This window comes from Martes martes (assembly GCF_963455335.1).
Source record: "Martes martes genome assembly, chromosome: 14".
Lineage (NCBI taxonomy): Eukaryota > Metazoa > Chordata > Mammalia > Carnivora > Mustelidae > Martes > Martes martes.
Genome location: NC_137902.1, coordinates 77234112 through 77254553, shown reverse-complemented (window position 1 = coordinate 77254553; position 20442 = coordinate 77234112). Strand labels below are relative to the sequence as shown.

At 40.7% G+C, this 20442-nt stretch overlaps 1 protein-coding gene across 1 annotated transcript in view; it reads left to right on the top strand.

The window, feature by feature from the left end:
• RYR2 (ryanodine receptor 2) overlaps positions 1-20442 on the top strand; it is a gene marked incomplete at its 5' end in the record, with an annotated part of 631749 nt that overhangs the window by 386549 nt on the left and 224758 nt on the right. The window contains 6 exons of the mRNA XM_080822946.1: positions 12199-12407; positions 12826-13178; positions 14740-14854; positions 16876-17036; positions 18849-19008; positions 19621-19707. Of these exons, the coding sequence (XP_080679072.1) occupies positions 12199-12407; positions 12826-13178; positions 14740-14854; positions 16876-17036; positions 18849-19008; positions 19621-19707 (1085 nt within the window). The remainder of the gene's footprint in view (positions 1-12198; positions 12408-12825; positions 13179-14739; positions 14855-16875; positions 17037-18848; positions 19009-19620; positions 19708-20442) is intronic.

Below are 20442 nucleotides of genomic sequence, written 5' to 3'. Positions count from 1 at the left end.
AAATTTAAAAAAAAAGAGCAGGGATAGGGTATATGTTGTACTGTATTGATTTTGAAAGATAAAATAGATAAGGGTTTTTTTAAAGATGGATTTATTGTAGAGAGAGCGCATGTGTGTGCATGCATGCATGGGGTTAAAGGGGCAGAGGAAAAAGAGAGAGAGAGAATCTTAAGCAGCCTCCATGCTGAACATGGCGCAGCATGCCGGGCTCGATCTCACTACCCTGAGATCCTGACCTGAGCTAAAACCAAGAGTTGGATGCTTCACTGGCTGAGCCACCCAGGCACCCCAGTAAGGATTTATTTTGAAGCTATAAGCATTGAGACATGTAGTATTAGTGCAGGGATAGGCAAAGGAATCCATAAGATAAATTAGAGAGGGTAGAAGAACCCATCAGCCCACATATGGAACCTTGTAATATGATGGGTGGCATTGCCAGGGTGGTGGAGAAAGGGGGATTGGGATCTGAATGAATTGGATCATTTCCTTACACTGTATATGTAACAGCCAGTCCCAAATGGACTAAGGTCTTAATGTCAAAAATAAAACTTTGCAATTCTTGGTAGGAAATATAGATAAATCTTTTTAGACAATGGGGTAGGAAACCTTTATCTTAGAGTAGAACAAGAAAATATAAAACAAAAACCCAGTGACTATAAAAGACTGGTAAATCCATCTATACAAACTTAAGAACTTTCATTTAAAGAACAACCAAAGAAACCTTAAAGGGAATGGAAAAACAATTTATTAGTGGGGTCAGAGAACTCAAATACAATGTAAACAACTGAAAAAAAATGTTAGTGTCAAGAAAAGCATAAAGAACTGAAATTACTAAGAAAAAAGATGAAAAGTCATCAGTAGACATCTCATTGAATAAATCCAGATGGGCAATAAATATATTTTTTAAAGATTTTATTCATTCATTTGACACAGGGGGATAGAGAATGAGAGAGGAAACACAAGCAGAGGGAGTAGAGGGTAAAGCAGTAAAGCAGGCTTCCTGCCGAGCAGAGAGCCTGATGCAGGGCTCAGTCCCAGAATCCCGGGATCATGACCCAAGCCGAAGGCAGATACTTACTGACTGAGGCACCCTGGCAATAAGCATTTGAGGAAATATTTGTTATTATTAATGATCAGGGAAGTGTAAACCATAATTAGATGCTATTTTAGATATATTCTGTTGGCAAAATTTTTTTAGATATTGGGCAATACCGAGTGTTGGCTTTCCTTAGGACTGCTTTCCATGGTTCTTAGGGGTGCACATGGTGCTCTCGCTTAAAAAAACAAAAACACAGTTTGGCAGTATCTCTGAAATTTGAATATTTACATACGCATGGCCCAAAAATTCTGTTCCAGTTCCCCAGTGACCTTTATATATCTCTACAGCAGGAGACATGAACAAGAATGTTCATAGGAACACTGCTCACAGTAGCCAAAGCAGGAAGCCATCCCATCAGTAACACTTGCAGGAGGATGGATGAGTCAGGTGGGAAGCTACAGTGACAGGTGGACTAGGAATATGTCGAGGAGAGAAGTGAGTCCTGAAAGGTAGCTAGGGCAGGCAAAGACAGTGCCCCAAAGAGAGGTCCGTGTCCGCTCCCTAAAACTTGCCAATGGATTACCTTCTGTGTGGCAAAGGGATTTAGCAGATGTGATTAAGATAACTGTCTTGCATTTGTAAGGCTCTCCTGGATTTTCTGGATGGTTCCAGTGTAATCACAGAAGTCCTTTCAAGAGGGAGGCAGGAGTAAGCAGGGACACAGGAGAAGGGAGTGATACGGAGATGCTGGTTCTGAAGGAGTCAAGAGTCAAGGAGTCAGGGAAGTAGGAAGCCTCTAGAAAGGACAGGGAACAGATTCTTCCCAGAGTCCAGAGTCCCTAGAAGGAACACAAGCCCCGGGGACACTTTGTAGCCCAGTAAAATCCATTTTGAACCTCTAGCCTTCAGGAATACAAGCTAATAAATTGGTTTTGTCTTAAGCCACTAAGTTTGTGGTGTTTTTATTACAAAAGCAATAGGAAATGAGTACAAGAATCATAGAGGATGCTACCATTTTTGTAAAAGTTACACTCAGTCAAACCCTTAAAAGTATGTTTTTAAAAGTACAGATAAAGTAAGAGAGTGCTGGTCTTGGGATTTGGGGTGATGGTTTCTTCAGGGGGAAGGAGGCAGGGAGATGGGAAAATCAGCATAATGTGGTTAGATGTAGGCTATCGTTAAGGCTGTAGGTTTTCCTTTGGGTGGTGGGTTAGCAGATGCTTATTACAGGATCTAAAAAGGTCCAACTAAAGAACAAAGTAAAATCAGGTCATGACAAGCATGTGGGGAACAACAGTTTGTAATTAATCCACTTTCCACTTCTGTGCACTTGAGATTCTTAAAGAAGAAATAGGATTCATGAGCATGTCTGCGGAGCTTTGGGGAATAATCTAGTAGAGAGGGAGAAATTGATGGTAAAAGTCTGAGAGACGATATTCACTGAAATTCTTGAGAAGGTGAAGAGGGTGTGATCTCCAGCCCAGATAATGAAGAATTTTTCCTTATACAGCAGAGAGAATAAGGGTCTGGGTATAAGGAATGGTAATGGCCTGTGTCTTACGAGCACAGTGCCTCATGTTTGCAGGAAAGCCCTCCAAAGTGAATGACTCACATTTCCCACGGTCCCAAGTTTCTTTCCTTTGCTTTTCTCCCTCTTTATCAACTCCCTAATATTTGGGCGCCTTGTGTCCCGCCTGTCACCTCAGTGCCTCTTGGTGCTTCCTTCTCTGGAACCCTGTCCCTGGGGAGAGGTCTCCGGTTCATGTTCCACCACGGGTTTCCACAAGAGAGTACTTTTCAAAAGAGTTTCTGAACAGGAATTCAAAGGATGCGTCTCCTCTGTGGGGGAGGTTTATCTCATTGGAAATCTTTTCTCCCATTCTATAGTTTTGGTGAGGGAGTGGGAATGAGGTGTTCCCCCCCTGCCCTCCATTCTTAGGGTCAGTCTGAGGCCACCTCAGGAAGAGAAGAGCCCTTCATCAAATGTCCAGAGCTGCTCCAGGCCTCAGAGAGAAATGATCTTTTCCTTGGTGAGCTTTTGGGTTGGCTCTTGTTTTTGGTACCATCAGAATAGCAGAATCTCGGGAACCTGGGTGGCTCAGTGGGTTAAAGCCTCTGCTTTCGGCTCAGGTCATGATCCCGGCGTCCTGGGATCGAGTCCCGCATCGGGCTCTCTGCTCGACAGGGAGCCTGCTTCCTCCTCTTTCTCTGCCTGCCTCTCTGCCTACTTGTGATCTCTGTCTGTCAAATAAATAAATAAATAATCTTTAAAAAAAAAAAAAAAGAATAGCAGAATCTCAAAGCCCGAGATTTGGTTTATTAGCCTCGAGGAAAGAAGCCAGGAAGACTAGCCAGTGGCTTTTTCTCTATGTCTCTGGAGAAACTGCAGGAAATCTTGTGGTTCACGCATGATGTAACCCAGTTCCCCAATTTAAAAACAGAATCTTGGTCCCAAGTACCAGCTCATTGCAAACTGTACTTTTTATTAGCCCTGTGCCTTCTTCCCTTCCTTATGAGGATAACTTATTACTTAAAAGCACACTCAAAGGACACATTTCCATAGGTCAAAAACTAATTATCACTAATTTCAACTGGAATAAATGGATGCATCCCCAAGCCTCCCAATTAAACCTCATTTATGCTAAAGCAATACCAAATCCCCCTAAAATTACGTGAGTAGTAAACATAGTAGTTAAACCCTAACTTAAAACACATTCCCTCCTTTCTTTGTTCTTTCGTTTGCTTGTTGACCAGCTCTGCTGAGTCACTTTCTCAACTGTCACATACTATACATTTCAGATTACCTCACAAAATGTAAATGTAAAGAAAAATGTAAAAGTCAGAAAAGCAAAACAGAAGAGCAAGAATAAAGCAAAAAAGGAAACAAAGAAACAGTGGTGAAATGTGCAAATGGTATGACATTTCCTAACATGCTGATGGTGCACAGAATTTTCTTGAATACCTAGCTCGTGTCCCACACTTACTTGAAAAAAGAACCTATGTACTATGAGCCAGTTTTTACTACAGTAAAGATGAATGCATGTCTTACTTCTGCTGGGGCTTGCCACTTCCTAAAGCATGTGAGAAATCAGCCAGGCTCACTTTGAAAAAAAAAAAAGAAGAAATGCTTTGTGGGAATATTAAATGAAATTCTTCCTAGAGTTCAGAGTCTTAAAATCCAGGGGTCTCTCGGGGCTCAGCAAGCAAGCTTGGCTTCCGAGAAGATGTGTCTGCTGGGGAATACGACATTCTGAATTCAACCACATTCGAGCCTACCTGTTATGGCCTGAATTGTGCACCCCAGATTCATATGTTGGAGCCCTAACCCCCTAAAGTGACTGTATTTGGGCCTTTAAAGAAATCATTCAGATTAGATGAGTTCATAAGGGTCAGGCCCTAATTGGGGATGACTGGTCCTCGCAAGAAGACGAAGAGACACCAAGGGTTTCCCATGCACAGAGGAAAGGCCACGGCAAGGCAGCCATCCCCAAGCCACAGAGAGAGGCTGCTGGAGAAACCAAACCTGTGGACACCCTGATCTTGGACTTTCTGTCTCTGGAAACGTGAGAACAAATTTCTGTTGCCTCACCCACCCAGTCTGGGGTGTTTTGTTATATGGCGGCCCTAGGAAACTGAAACACCTCCCCCTCCAGTGTCCCCTCCTAACCTAGTAGTGCTCTTGATCTATGCGTGCGAAGCCTTCTGTTACCAGCGGTTTGTAGAGCTAATCATACCCTTGATATAAGGCAAGGAAGAGAGTCATTTAAAATCTCGCCATATGGTGAGAGAATAGTTACTTCGTCTGGAGATCACCTGCCTTTGATGAAGTCTGCTGTAGGTACATATCTTGGGCTGTGTTAATGCCTCATCACACTGGAGCTTTTTCAAACTCGTTGGCTCTTCTGTAAGTAAAGATCAGCTCAGGGCCCTCAGGTTCTGCATCTGTAAAGATTATAATCAAATCCAGAATTGATGCTTGTGACGCTCTGTCTGCCACCTGGAAGAACAGCAAGCGAAACGGAGTCCCCGTGCTCAGACAGCACGCAGTTCCTCTCCACGGGAGCGAAACAGAAGAATACTGTTGTAATGAAAATAACTGTATAGCTTCAGACTGAAAAGCCCTCTAAGGAAAAAGAGAGGGAAGCGTAACTTTCCATTACTGATTTTGTCATGCTACCTTTAAAAAAAGAAGGAAGGAAACAAGAGCATGGAACCCTCAGACTAACGTACTCTTTTTATGCTCAGTTGAAATATTGCAACAGTTTAACCACTTCATGGATGAAGATTGAGAAGGTTTTTGACATGACATGAATTTAAGAGTAGTAGAAGGAGGGCACCGTCCCAGATCCCTGCCTTCCAACTCCCCCATAACATCTGTCCTGTCACTCTGCAAAACCTGCCATTGTTACAGACCTCAGGGGCAGGTCTGTATCCCACCTGGGACGGTAACTTACTAAGGATATTCCTAATTAAAAATTAGCACTTGCTGGGAGAAGAAGTCAAGAGCGTGAGTCACTACAGTGGAGCCATCCAAACAGCCCCAAATTGTGTTGGGACAGAGTAACGATAAAGGCAGTTATTTACAAAACGGTAGACAAACTCTAGAGTCTGAAGATGTTGGGACCTGGCATAATCCATTTCATGGTTTTGTCTAGAATCAGAAAAGAGAGATTCTAGAAAGTCTTCGGGCTTCTTCAAGAATACAACTCTTAAATACATAGGACTTTAACAAATGAGGGGAACTTTTATTTTGTTTAGAGTTGAATTTTAGATTATCTAGTTTTTCTGTCTCTTGAGTTTACTTGTATATTTTCTACACATGTTATTTAGGGAAATTCGCTGTGAAATGATTGACGAGTTCAGTGAAAGCCGAACTCTGCTTAGCTTAACCTGACCATTTAATTGACATTTATGTTGTGTATATTGATGAAGAGAGGACACTTAATAGTATTCGGGATCAAAAATTAAATTGTCTACTGATCTTGATTATCTGAAGTGAACCGAGAGTCAGGAAGAAAGTATGGGGATGTCCCTCTTTGGGCCAAAGTTGGTATTACAAAGTCTTTGCACTAAAGAAGCGCTTGAAACACAGTAAATCCCCGAAGTCCTTACCCAGTGTATTTGTCGAGTTGTTTTCTAAGCCAGAGTGGAATAGAAGCAGCAGATTTCATGTCTGAAGTCCTGGTTCTAGACCCAATTCTGAATATCATTCTTCCTGCATGGCTTTGGGCAAATAGCCTCTCTGTTTTCATTTCCTTAAAATAAAAAGCTCCAACTGGAAATGATCTTTTTATGCCCCTTCCAGTTCTAAAGATCCCAGAAATCTAAGGCAAGTTGATCTTATTTCTGTTTTACCCTCCTTCTTGCATTCTTTTTTTTTTTTTAAAGATTTTATTTATTTATTTGACAGACAGATCACAAGTAGGCAGAGAGGCAGGCAGAGGGAGAGGAAGGGAAGCAGGCTCCCTGCTGACCAGAGAGTCTGACGTGGGGCTCGATCCCAGGACCCTGAGATCATGACCTCAACTGAAGGCAGAGGCTTTAACCCACTGAGCCACCCAGGCTCCCCTCCTTCTTGCATAATTGATTCAAAGCCTCACTTCCCATTTAACCAGGTATAGGACCTGAGACAAATGACTTAACATCTTATTTGTCTCCTCATCTTGAAAAATGAGGTTAATAATTTATAATAAATGGGAAAGTGCTTATATATTATCTGGCACATACTACGTGTTATTCTTCCTTCGGTTCAAATAATTCAGATGTACCTTTTAGTCTAATATTGGCCATTTTACTGCTTCTGGCCATTTGGCTTGGGTTATAAATGTGGATGCGAATCTGTAGTTCAGAAGTTTCGAAGTCTGAAACCGTGTGTTCCTACAACAAGCTCTTATGCTTGGGATCTGCTTTATTTTCTTCCCTTTTAGCCCCCGCCACAGATTTCACGCCCGCATCACACCCCCACATCCTGTGACTGCCAATTCCTTGGCTGGACTTGCACGCTTGTCACACACCCCTCTGCTCTGGAGCAGGGAGGCTTTTATCCACGGAGAAAGTTAAAATTGGCTGAAGCCATCTGTCTTTTGTTGGAGGAAGCAGTTTAACCATACGTTGTAGCTACTGTTTTAACAGATTTACAAATGGCTAGGGTGGGTCTGGCTCAGCCCCAAGAAGCCAACGGGACTCGTGTGGACTAAATTTAAGATCCACCGCCAGGAAGAAAACTTCCCTTAGACATCCCCAGGCTTTGTTGTTTGCAGGGTGTCAGTTAAGGTAACTGCAACAGAAGATGGAGAAGGCAAAGCCCAGGAAGGTAGGACCAGCATTTTACTTATGCCGAGGTATATGCCTGAATTTGGGGAGATCTGTTTTCTCGTGTCCGAGTATTTGTGTGTTCAGCTTATTTCGAACTGATAAAGAATTGAACCTCCGTAACCGTGTTTTGCTCTGGGCAGTGGTTAAGAATGATGTCATTTATCAACCCATCTTGCTTAATTTATGGCAAACATTCAGGAAGTCTTGATAGCATTTATCATTTCCTGACATCGTATTTTATATCTGTATATATAACTGTATTTATTTACTTAGTATGCCTGCCCAAAGGCGACCTCCAGAAAGGGAGCATTCTGTTCACAGCTGTACCCCCAGCCAAGAACGGTGCTTGGCACATGGTAGGTGTTCATTAAATACTTACTGAATGGCAGGACCTGACACTAAATGAAGACAGTGTTGAATAGTAACTTAGAGCAGGGGTTGGCATACTAAGCCCTGAAGCAGACCCAGCTTGCCACCTGTTTTTGTAAATAAAGTTTTAGTGGAATACCGTCACACACATTCATTTATTTATTCAGCCCCTTTTGGACTTTCACTCAGGTTTGAGTAGTTTCGCCAGACCGTATGGGCCACCAAACCTGAACTCTGTCCTCTGGTTAGGTATGGCCCTGACTTAAAGCATGGCCCTTACGACCGAGCAGGCCTGGGTTTCTTCTCTGGCTACTTGGTTGTGAGTAAGCAATTTAAGCCAAAAGGTTGGTTTCCTTGTCAGGAAAGTGATAATAACGTTCCTATCTCAACCAACGGTTGTTAATGTTCTGTGAGAGGAGCATCAGATAAAAACAGTCAGGGACCATTAGCCACTACTAGGGAGCCTGGTGTGATGGGCATGTTATCTATTGTCTGTACCTTTGTTTGCTAGGCACTTTGCCATGTACTGGCCAAATGCAGGGGCCTGATGCCTGGCCTTTCTGTCACGTGACTGCAAAGTACTGTAGTTTCCCTCCACTCTCTTCCCTGACGTCATGGCCGTCCAGTTGTTCCTGCTGTGCACACACTAATTTAAAAACATGAAATTTTTAGAAATAGTGGCCGTCTTATGATCACAGAAGTTTTATAAAAGCTACACCTTCAGGGATGCATGGGTGGCTCAGTAGGTTAAGCACCTGACTCTTGATTTCAGCTCAGGTCGTGATCTCAGGTTTGTGAGATCGAGACCTTCGTCCAGCTCTGTGCTGGGCACAGAACCTGCTTAAGATTCTCTCTGCCCCTCTACCCCTCCCCGCCTCCCACAGCTAGCAGTCTCTCTCCCACTCTCTACAAACAAAACGAAATAAAACCACATCTTCAGAAGTCACAGTATGATTTAAATTTTATTAAGTTTGACTCCATCTAAATTAAAAAGGGGAAAAAAATACCAATTTCTATTTACGGGTGTTCTTTCATGAATACATGCCTTGAAAGGGCCTTAAAACAGGAAGGCAGTAAAAATACCATGTACAAGTGTATATCTGCTGTAAACTAATGAAATGTTACATCTATTTACTTGTTCATCAAGAAGTAATAAATTCTGGTTGAATATTTGGAAAATACAAGGGAGTATAATGAAAATGGCTAAAAACTATACAGATTCCTACTACCCAGAGAGAAATTTGATTTTAATGTGTTTTTCTTCCATTTGAAGCATTGAGATATAAAAATAATGTTCTCCAGGCACCTTTTTAATGTAATATTATAAATGCTGTTCCATGATATAAAAACATTTTAAACTTAACCTTTGATTTTTTTAACCAACTTTCTATTTTGAGAAACAGCCTTTCAGAAAAGTGTGAGAGTAGTGCAATGGACACCTGTTTACCTTCCACTGGGAATCACCACTTGTTTTAATTTTGTTATGTTGGTTTTCTCTCTCTGTAGTTATAATCTGGTGAGTCCTGAACATGATTTTTGATGCCTGCACATACTCAGTTTTGTGCATATATCATACTTGTCCATTCTTCTATTGTGGCTGTTTAGTTACTTTTACCTCCCCCCGCCCAGTTTTAAATTTTGTTCACTGAGCATCCATGTTTTAAGCACGATCCACAGAGGATCTCATTTTTCAAACCATAATCCTGTGGGGTAGATGTTACAGAAAAAAGGATCAATGCTTAGAGAATTTAAGTACCTTGTCAAATGTCAAAAAGCTGAGAGTTGATGGAACAGAGATTTTAGTGCAGGTCTCAGACTTCAAGCTCCATAATCGTAGTCATTTCAAAGGACCTGCACCTGTCTGCCATCTTTGATGATAACTCCTCTGAGAAACCCACCTGATTTTCATCTCTCTCCTCTTCCTCTGCTCTTAGCACCCCATCTCTGTAGATGGTTCAAGAGATATAACTTCTTTGCCTGTCTTCCCCCCGGATTAGACTGTGAGAACCTTCGGGCTAATGTCTTCATGTCAGTCAACTTTTATTCCCAGTTTCTGGCATTTGGGAGCTGCTCATAAGTATTTATTGGATAAGGAAATGAATGGTTGAAAGTGTCTTGATGCATATTGTGAAACTGCTCTTCATGAATTTGTACTCACTTAATTTTATTGGCAAAATTTCTGATGCTGAACTCACCGTACACCCAGCAACGTTGAGAGCTTGATCTTCAAAAAGCTGAACTTGTTTGGCTATTTTATATCCGCATTACTCTTACACATTTCTGTATGAGAAGGGTGTAGGCATATTCTGGCTCTCCAGTTTATTAAGTGACTAGTGTATTTTTACAAAGACTATCACTTGTTTTCATAGCAAAATACATATTCAGCGAAGAAAATGTGTTAAACTGAGAAGCAGAAAAAGGAAGAACAAAGCGTGTTTAAAAATCCTACCATTCTGTACTTTTCTAATAAAAAAACTTCTGATGTTTTCCCAGCTTTCAAAATAAATCGTATGCTATAGCTTTCTTTCATAAAGTAATATTTACTATGAATATTTTTTTCTATATATTAATGAATCCTTGAAAAACAGTTTCGAAAACTAAATAGTATTACATCTCAAGGGAAAAACATATACTTACTGTGCTAACAATGTCCTCTGATCATAAACACAGCCACAGTGAACAGTTTGGGATATGATCTTTGTGGGCAAACCAAGTTACTTGGTTTTTTTTTTTTTTAATGAAAATATTTCAAACATACAGAAAAGTTTGGATGTTAGTGTAACAAACTCCCCAAAATCTACTATGCAAGTGTATGTATCTTCCCTTATAGGGTAGGGATTCCTTCTCCATGTAAAGTGACTAGCAAGAAGTAAGGCTTTACAATCCGAGATGTTTGTATCTTGGTATCCCCTAGTTTATGTCAGATGGGTGTTAGATTTGCCAATTTGTGCAAATGTGGCTCAGGCTGTCTCAGGTCCATTGTATTTATCCAGTCCCTTCCTTTGATTCCTTTGGGGACACTTCTTTCAAACAATTTCCCTTGACTGCTGCTTCAAGAGTTGTCACAGCTGCAGACACAGCTGTGGGTTTTAGTTTTAACTAGAAACTCATCATTCACACTTCCTTGAACACAGCTGGGTGTGTTCTTGCTTCCTGGTCGGTAGCTCTGTTCTACAACCATTTATTTGCGTATATATCCCAATGAATACAAACTGAGTGAAATCATTATGGATTATGGGATGTAATTTTTGCTGTCTCATGCTATTTTGAGGGTTATATATTACGTTTATTGTCACTAATTTCAACAAGGGAAGAAATATAAATCATAATGGTAGACAATTGCTAGCTTTTTCTTAGGATCCACTGCTTTTTTGATCCGTAAATTAGATTCTCTACTCCGTAGACTGTATTTATTGTGCTGACTACTGGAACTTCTGTGTAAAATATTCTAGAAAGAAATGAAGAGTACATAAACATCCCTCCACATACCCCTCCCCCTACTGAAAAATGTCATTCCAGCCCCTGGCTAAAGACAACCGGTTACAAAGAATTCAGAGAAACGATGAACAGAATTAACATAGATTCCCCTTTTTATTCAGTAGTGAAAAGATTTACTAATCCTGCCACACATTAGATTAGCTGATGAAATGGTTTGGTTTTCACCCCTATTGCTTATTTCTATTGCTTTTGATTTAGTTTCTTGTTTCCTTTTAACTTGTACTTTGATTTCATACCTTAATTATTTAGGTTAGATGTGAATTGCCCTACTTAATCTATAATGGCAGTGACATCAAAGGGAAGGGGACAGATGGAGGCTTTTCAGTGGGATTTTTAGCAACTACTTCTGAATATTTATTTATTTGCGTATGTTTTCTATACTTAGATCTAGTGTCCCCCAGAAAAAGGGCACAGTTTTTTCCCCAAAAATCAAAAGCAGCTATAAATGAATGAAAACTTTTAAAAATGTTATCTTTCATCTTTTTTCCTTGAGTTCTATGTGAAGAAGAAGTCTGTGGCTCAGGCTGTGCTCAGTACTTCCGTGTTTCAAGTGCTTGTTCTAGGTTGAAGAGCCGCCCACTTGGCATTTACTTCTTTATTACCCTCCCTCTGCAAGGGAGTCCCATGCATTCCTGAGCTAAGAGACTGTGGGTTGGGGACATCCTTCCGTTACTGTCCACCCTAAGATCCCAGGAGGACTGGGGGCTGCTGAGCACTTCTCTCATTTCACAGAAGTCCAGGGTGAAAGGAAGGTCTTATCTAGGGGCAGCGTTTAGTAAATTATGATCAAACCCTGATCTTCTGACCCTTACATTTAATACTTAGCGTCGGTGGTCTCTTTTCTCCAAATACTGTATTACCTCACGCCAACGTCTCTCCCAAAGACAAGAGTTCCGGAACAATGCTTTTGGGAATTCCGATCAAACAGGCTATCACACAAATGATACTGAACATTTGATTTTTTTCTTTCTTCCCAGGATTCATTCCTGTCTGTAGCCTTGGAGTGGCTCAAGTGGGCCGCATGAACTTTGGAAAGGACGTCAGCACCTTGAAATATTTCACCATCTGTGGCTTACAAGAGGGCTATGAACCGTTTGCTGTTAACACGAACAGGGATATTACGATGTGGCTGAGCAAGAGGCTTCCTCAGTTTCTCCAGGTCCCATCCAATCATGAGCATATCGAGGTTTGCTTTTTCTTTAAGATTCAGACCATTGCCAAAATCCAGGGGTGGAATGAATGTCTTTACACGTGGGAATTCTCCCCTTGGACAGTTATTGCCACTGACTTGAAAAAGTGGCCCTAAAGTGTTACGTAATGGTGGAATCCGAACTCAGCGTGAGGTTCTGATTTTAGGCACCCCATGGGGCCTAATCTGAATAAATATAATTGTAATGTGAATTTCCCAAACTGCCTTTGGAAATGACTCAGAGCTCTGAGTCCGTAACGTAGTACTAACTGTGTTTCATCACGTCATTCACAAAACTCTGCCACGTGTGGGCCGTGATTGGGGTTTGAAAGCCATGATGTCTGTTAGCCATCTTTAGAATCAGGAGGTCGACGGTGTGGATTCACATCTGAACTCCCCCTTCTTCCTTTGCTAGGTGACCAGAATAGACGGCACCATAGACAGTTCTCCGTGTTTAAAGGTCACTCAGAAGTCCTTCGGTTCTCAGAACAGCAGCACCGATATCATGTTCTATCGGCTGAGCATGCCCATCGAATGTGCAGAGGTTTTCTCCAAGACAGTGGCAGGAGGACTCCCAGGCGCCGGGCTCTTTGGGCCTAAGAATGATCTGGAGGACTATGATGCAGATTCTGACTTTGAGGTTCTAATGAAGACCGCTCATGGCCATCTGGTGCCAGATCGAGTGGACAAAGACAAGGAAGCCACAAAACCAGAGTTTAATAACCACAAAGATTATGCTCAGGAAAAACCCTCTCGTCTGAAACAAAGGTCATTGATACATGCAACATGATTTAAAATGTGTCGTTATTATGTGGGGAGGGGTACAGGAGAGAGCAAGGGATTGCCCAGTGTCTATTTCTTCTTACCCCCCTTCTATGTATAAAGGATTCGACAGGGGACAAGAAAGCAACCTGTGTGCTATCTCGTTTGTTACCACAGACATAACCTATGCCAAGAGTTACTTATTTAAGGCACTTCTTTATTGTGGTCAAAAACACATAACAGAATTTGCCATTTTAGCCATTTTTTAAGCGTACAGTTGAGTAGTGTGAAGGAGATTTGCGTTGTTGTGAGACAGGTCTCCAATACTTTCTCATCTTGCAAAACTGAAACTCTGTCCCCATTAAACAACTCTCCTTTTCCACCTCCCCACCACCCTGTGGTAAGCACAGTTCTACTTTTTATTTCTATGAATTTGACCCCTTTCTGAAGTGGAATCATCATGTATTTTTTTCTATGTGTCATTGACTTAACTCACTTAACGTAATGCCCTCAAGGTTCATCCGTGTTGTTGCACATGGCAGAACTTCCTTCCTTTCTAAGGCTGAATATTATTGCATTGAGTATAGACACCTTGTGTTTAGCCATCCATCCACTGGTGGACATTTGGGTTGATTCTGCCTCTTGGCTATTGTGAATAGTGCTGATGTGAACATGCGTGTGCAAATATATTTTCAAGGCCCTACTTCAAATTATTCTGGACATACACCCAGAAATGGAATTGCTGCTGGTTCTGTTTTTAAGGTTTCAAGGAACCTTCATAGTATTCTCCGCAGTAGTTGCACCATTTTATATTCCCACCAACAGGGCACAAGTGTTCCAGTTCCTCCACATTCTTAGCAACCCTTGTTACTTTCTAATTTTTTGATATTGGCCATCCTAATGGCTGTGAAATGACGTCTCTGCTGTGGGTTTGATTTGCATTTACCTGATGATTAATGATGTTGAGTATCTTTTCATGTGCTTATAGGCCATTTGTGGATCGTCCTTGGAGAAATGTCTTTTCAGGTTCTTTGCCCCCCCTTTTTTTTTAATGGGTTATTTGCTTCTTGGTTGTTGAATTGTAGGAGTTCTTTATATATTCTGGATATTAACCCCTTATCAGATATATAATTTACAAATATCTTCTCCTAAAAATCAGTTTTATGAGATGTTTATATTTGTGTTTTTGGTTGAAACTTAAAGAGTATTCTAAGTAGTATTTTTTATAGACAAGGAGGCAAGTTATTTTAGCATCCTTTTTTGTACTAAATCCTAGTTTCTCAACATCGGCGTGATCAGTGCTCTGGGTTAGGTAGTTACTGGTTGTGAGAGTTTGACCTGTTAATTGAAGGATATTCAGTAACATCCATGGCCTCCAACCACTAAATGTCATTGGCACACACCCCCAGCTGTGTCAACCAAAAATGTCTCCAGATAGTACCAGATGTCCCCGGGGAGCAAAATCACCCTGGTTTTGAACCACTCTACTAAAATGATTATATGCTCATGTTCCAATGAGGCAGAACATTTGAATGTTGCTTATTCTTAATCCTATACTGTATTTCAGATTTTTGCTTAGAAGAACAAAGCCAGATTACAGCACAAGCCATTCTGCAAGACTCACGGAAGATGTCCTTGCAGATGATCGAGATGATTACGATTACTTGATGCAAACATCCACGGTATGAGGTTGCAGCTTTTGTCACATACTCCTCTTTGTCCCTTATTATGTGTTGCATTTTGAAGAGTTCATTTTCATTCATCCTGTTTATCCAGCTTATTTTAAAATTATTATTTGCTTATATTTTGGGGATCGAAAATTTGAAAAGTATAGGTGTATTCTGATAAATGTTATCTACTAAGAGACCTATTTTAGACAGAACATCCTGATGGTGTGCTTAATCCTGATTTGCTATCCTGTTTCTTTCTTTCTTTTTTTTTTACTTTTTTAAAAAAATTAATTTTGTTTTTTTTCAGTGTTCCAAAATTCATTGTTTATGTACCACACCCAGTGCTCTATGCAATACATGCCCTCCTTAATACCCACCACCAACCCCCCATGCCCCTCCCCTCCAAAACCCTCAGTTTGTTTCTCAGAGTCCACAGTCTCTCATGGTTTGTCTCCCCCTCCAGTTTCCCCCAACTTACTTCTCCTCTCCATCTCCCAGTGTCCTCTGTGTTATTCCTTATGCTCCACAAGTAAGTGAAACCATAAGATAATTGACTCTCTCTGCTTGATTTACTTCACACAGCATAATCTCTTCCAGTCCCGTCCATGTTGTTGTAAAAGTTGAGTATTCATCCTTTCTGATGGAGGCATAATACTCCATCGTATATATGGACTATATCTTCTTTATCCATTCGTCAGTTGAAGGACATCTTGGTTCTTTACACAGTTTGGTGACTGTGGCCACTGCTGCTATGATCATTGGGGTACAGATGGCCCTTCTTTTCACTACATCTGTATCTTTGGGGTGAATACCCAGTAGTGCAATTGCAGGGTCGTAGGGTAGCTCTATTTTTAATTTCTTAAGGAATCTCCACACTGTTTTCCAAAGTGGCTGCACCAACTTGCATTCCCACCAGCAGTGTAAGAGGGTTCCCCCTTCTCCACATCCTCTCCAACACTTGTTCACTGTCTTGTTGATTTTGGCCATTCTAACTGGTGTAAGGTGGTATCTCAATGTGGTTTTGATTTGAATCTCCCTGATGGCTAGTGATGATAAACCTTTTTTCCTGTGTCTGTTAGCCCTTTGTATGTCTTCTTTGGAGAAGTGTCTGTTCATGTCTTCTGCCCATTTTTTGATGTGATTATCTGTTTTGTGTGTGTTGAGTTTGAGGAGTTCTTTATAGATCTTGGATATCAGCCGTTTGTCTGTAGTGTCATTGCGAATATCTTCTCCCATTCCATGGGTTACTATCCTATTTCTTGAAAAAATTTTAATTTCCACTTAATTTTTCCAAGTGCATATGATTTCCTTCATCTTAGCGATATGTCTAAAGGAAGGTGATTTCATATACTTTGTTGGAGGTCACATTTTGCCAGATGCTATTTACAGTTTTCAAAACATCTTTTCCTAAAAAATCTGAGTGGGAAAAAAAATATAGAGTTCTAGCCCTCGTAGAAAGCCCCCACATTTGGGCTAGACTTTCACATATTCTGAGCTATTTCAAAGTGATTTTAAGGTGTCAAATACTATGCTATTGATAGGAAAGGTGAAGCATATTCAAAGAGTGGGTAACAGGTATAAAGACTCCAGCACTGATTGGTGTGCTTCTGTAAGCTTAAAGAATATGAAGCTTACATGCCTAAACGGATTATTTTTCTGCATAAGTGTACTATATATGTACACATACATTTGTAGGTATGCTATGAATGTACATAAATGTACTTTATAAAACTTACTTTTATACTTTATGAAAATATAGAACTTTTATACTTATGAGTATAAAGAGCCTAAAATCACTTGGAATGTTTGCTCTGACAAAATCTTTTTTCTTTTTCCCATTATTTCTGATTAATTTCCCTTTGCTCTAATTTAAGACCTATCTCACAATGTTAGTTCTTTGTACCTATAACATTTGAATTAGGCCAAATGATTTTAAACAAAGAAATAACAGCCGTAGGGCAGTTTAAAGACACTGCATATCAAGGTTTTGTTTCTTCTTACTTTTCCAACACTTGTTTTTACTGTCTTGACAGTACTATTACTCAGTGAGAATCTTTCCTGGCCAAGAACCTGCTAACGTCTGGGTGGGCTGGATTACATCAGATTTTCATCAATATGATACAGGCTTTGACTTGGACAGAGTTCGTACAGTAACCGTTACTCTAGGAGACGAGAAGGGAAAAGTGCATGAGAGGTCGGTTTTTCTCAATTTTCTTTTTACATGAATGATATCTGATGAAAATGTTGATCAACCTAGGTGTTCGTTTTTTCCTTGGATTTCATGTCCAGAATAATACTGTATTTATAGAAGCAATATCATCAAACCATTAATGTCAGTGTCCTTTTTGTTATTCCTACAAACCAGTAAGGAATCTGAATATATTAAAGGTGAAAAACATTATAAAGTAAGAGCAGTGCATCCTTTTTGGGTGATACTCATATATTCCTTCAGGTGACGCTGGATGTGACTAACAGTTTGGGTTACCCGTACTTAGCCTTTGTTTTAGCGATTAGGGACGGGTGAATGTGAGACCTCTGTGGTCTGCAATGTGTCTGGGGAACTGTTGATGTGGTGGGGAGATAAACGTGAAGAGAATATGGGCTAGTAGTTGAGGCCAGGTGGACGCATTTGAACTCAGACTGAGGACTAGTGGGTTCTTTCCTCAGCTTTGCCATTGACTCGCTGTGTGGCTTTGGGTAAGTCACTTACACTTTCTGTGCCATCCTTTTTCATTTGTAAGACAAAACCAAACTCAAACCAAACCTTCAAAAAAGTGAAGAAGGCTATCTTCCTTGCGGAATAAGACAAGAGAAGATCTGACCATTTGCTTCTACCTTTTGTGCCCATGCATCCTCTCTGATCTGCTGTGACAGGTCTCATAGAAAAAGGCCTCCATACCTTGCTTCTCTTCTGTACCATCGTTTGTGGTGACTGGAAGCTCACTCTCCCGCCTTCAGGTTGTTACACTGGAGCCCTTGAGACAGTGGGCCGAGCCAAAATCTCCAGTCGAGAGTGCTTTACATCAGTATGGGGGTCCCAAAGTACCTGTCTCCGGGAATATTCTTGCAGGACACATTGGATTTTCAGAGATGGCAACAGTATAAGGAAATAACCCAACAGAGGAATGGGATACCTTAGAGATGATTTTAGCCTAAGAAATAGAGGGTAGGGAAGGGTTGTCGGATCTTACGTAAGTAGTGCAAAGAAACAGAGCCAACTTGATTATTCCAAAACTGACTTTATCTCAGCCTTCTTTTTCTTTTCCTCCTACTTGCCTGCCTTTGACTTTTTTTGCTAGTTTCATGAGCACACCACTCTGCTGTGGCAGAGAAAAGGAAGGAGGCAAAGCTGAAATCACTTAGGTTTATTACCATCTCTCGTAAAGGTTTCGGTGAAGGTGAAACAAGGGTTTGTTGTTAATATCGCTGATTTTATTCATATTCTAGCTAATTTTTTCTCTCATAACAGATCACCGGGAATTGTCCACAAAGGGGCATCATTTTAGTCAAATTTTAAATATACTGAATCATTGATGGCTCATGTAGAGTTTGCCTAAGGACTTTGATAGTGTTTGGAAATGAATGCTTCTCGTCCCCAAACAAGTGGTTTAAAAAAAAAAAAAAAGAAAAAACCCTTTGAGAGTGAAAATTGCAAATTTGGATGATTATTAAATAGTTAAACTTTTTTGAACCTCAGAAAAAGGTCCAGTTTGGTTTGAGTTTTTGGAGGGAAGGTGCAGGTCAGTTTTTACTTGGTTCCAACTTGTTGACCTGTCTCCGTTAGGTGCAAAATTCAGAGACGTGTAAGACCTGATTCAGAATGTCCACAAAGTCAGTGGGATTTTGCTCAGAATCACAGAATCGGGCCCATTGTGCACCTCTCCCATTACAGCATGAGCTTGTTGCTTGCGCAGCATAATTTAGGTTTAGTTTGCAAGATATACACGCTTTCTGTTATGTCTGTGGTTGTACGAAGATGAAAATGTGGTTTTTTTTTGAAATTCAGCATCAAACGCAGTAACTGCTATATGGTGTGTGCGGGCGAGAGCATGAGCCCCGGGCAAGGACGCAACAACAATGGCCTGGAGATTGGGTGCGTGGTGGACGCTGCCAGTGGGCTGCTCACGTTCACTGCCAACGGCAAGGAGCTGGGCACGTACTACCAGGTCTGTGGGCAGAGATAGTGGTGTGCTTCCAGAAAGAAAGCCTTTTCTCCCCATGAGAAGAAAACACATTTTAGATCAAAAAGTACATTAGAAATTAGAAGGAAACAGTGGGGTCCCCTGGTGGCTCAGTTGGTTCAGTCTCAACTCTTGATTTCAGCTTAGGTCATGAGCTCAGGTTTGTGGGGTCGGGCCCTGGCTCAGGCTCTGGGCTCAGCAGGGAGTCTGGCTAGGTTTCTTTCTTTCTCCCTCTCCCTCTGCCCCTCCCCCTTGCATGGGATCCCTCTCTTTCTGTCTCTCAAGTAAACAAATTAAATCTTAAAAAAAAAAAAAAAGAATTAGAAGAAAATGAAAATAGAAATGAGTTTAATTCTACCCTTCTACCTCTGTTTGAATAATAACAGTGCCTTTCAGAGGAAACAGTATATTCCTCCAAAAATGTTCATATAACACCATCAAATAGTCCAAAATCATTATTGAAAGAGGGTATCTGTCTGAGAGAATGCAGATGTCCAGTCCCCTTCTGTAAAGTTTTCCTTAGTCATTATAAAGAAAATATTTTTTCTTTGCATTCCTTCATTGACTACTCTTACCAAATTCATTTGTTTATTTAAGGTGGAGCCAAGTACAAAATTATTTCCTGCAGTGTTTGCACAAGCAACAAGTCCCAATGTTTTCCAGTTTGAGTTGGGAAGAATAAAGGTAAGAAAGACTCATTGCTGGTATTATATTTGGGGTCTTTCTATTAGGGAATAGCAGTTATTTCTTAAATGAATTCAATTTTTTTTTTTTTAGTACTCATAATAGTTATATAATTGATCCTTTAAAAGAAAGATAAACCATGTTTGAAAGTTTTGTAATCTCTTTCAGGTCACTGGGGCAACAAAATTAATTAGAGAGGGTTTTAGTGACAATTTCAAGTATTTATTAATTCATTGAAATGGTTAAGAACAAAAAAGGGTTTCTCTGTGGTCATCATAAGAATTAGATTCAATAAAACTAGGCTTATATGGAATAAAAATGCCCAATAACATACCATTCGATAATCATTGAATTCAGAAGTGAACTAAGTAAGTGGGCTTAAAGACCTGAAACCCCTACATAATGGTGAGTGCTAGAATAGGGCAGGTATAGAGAACTGTGGGAACACAGGGAAGAGCAGAGAAGTTGGAGGTTGGAGGGGGTGGATCAAGTAAAGCTAAAAGAAGAGAGGACATGCAGGTTGATTCTTAACTGTGGGATAAGAGCTCTCAGAATACATTTAATAGGAGAGGCCATTCTGGACAGAGAGCCCAAGAAAGCAAAATTATGTGAGTCAGAGAGCTGGAGGTTAAAGAATTCATTGGGACTCTCACCAAGGGTGCCTTCCAGGATGTGGCTGGAGATCAATGTGGATAGAAGGGAGACCGAGTCCCAGCAAGCTGGAAAGTCCTTGAA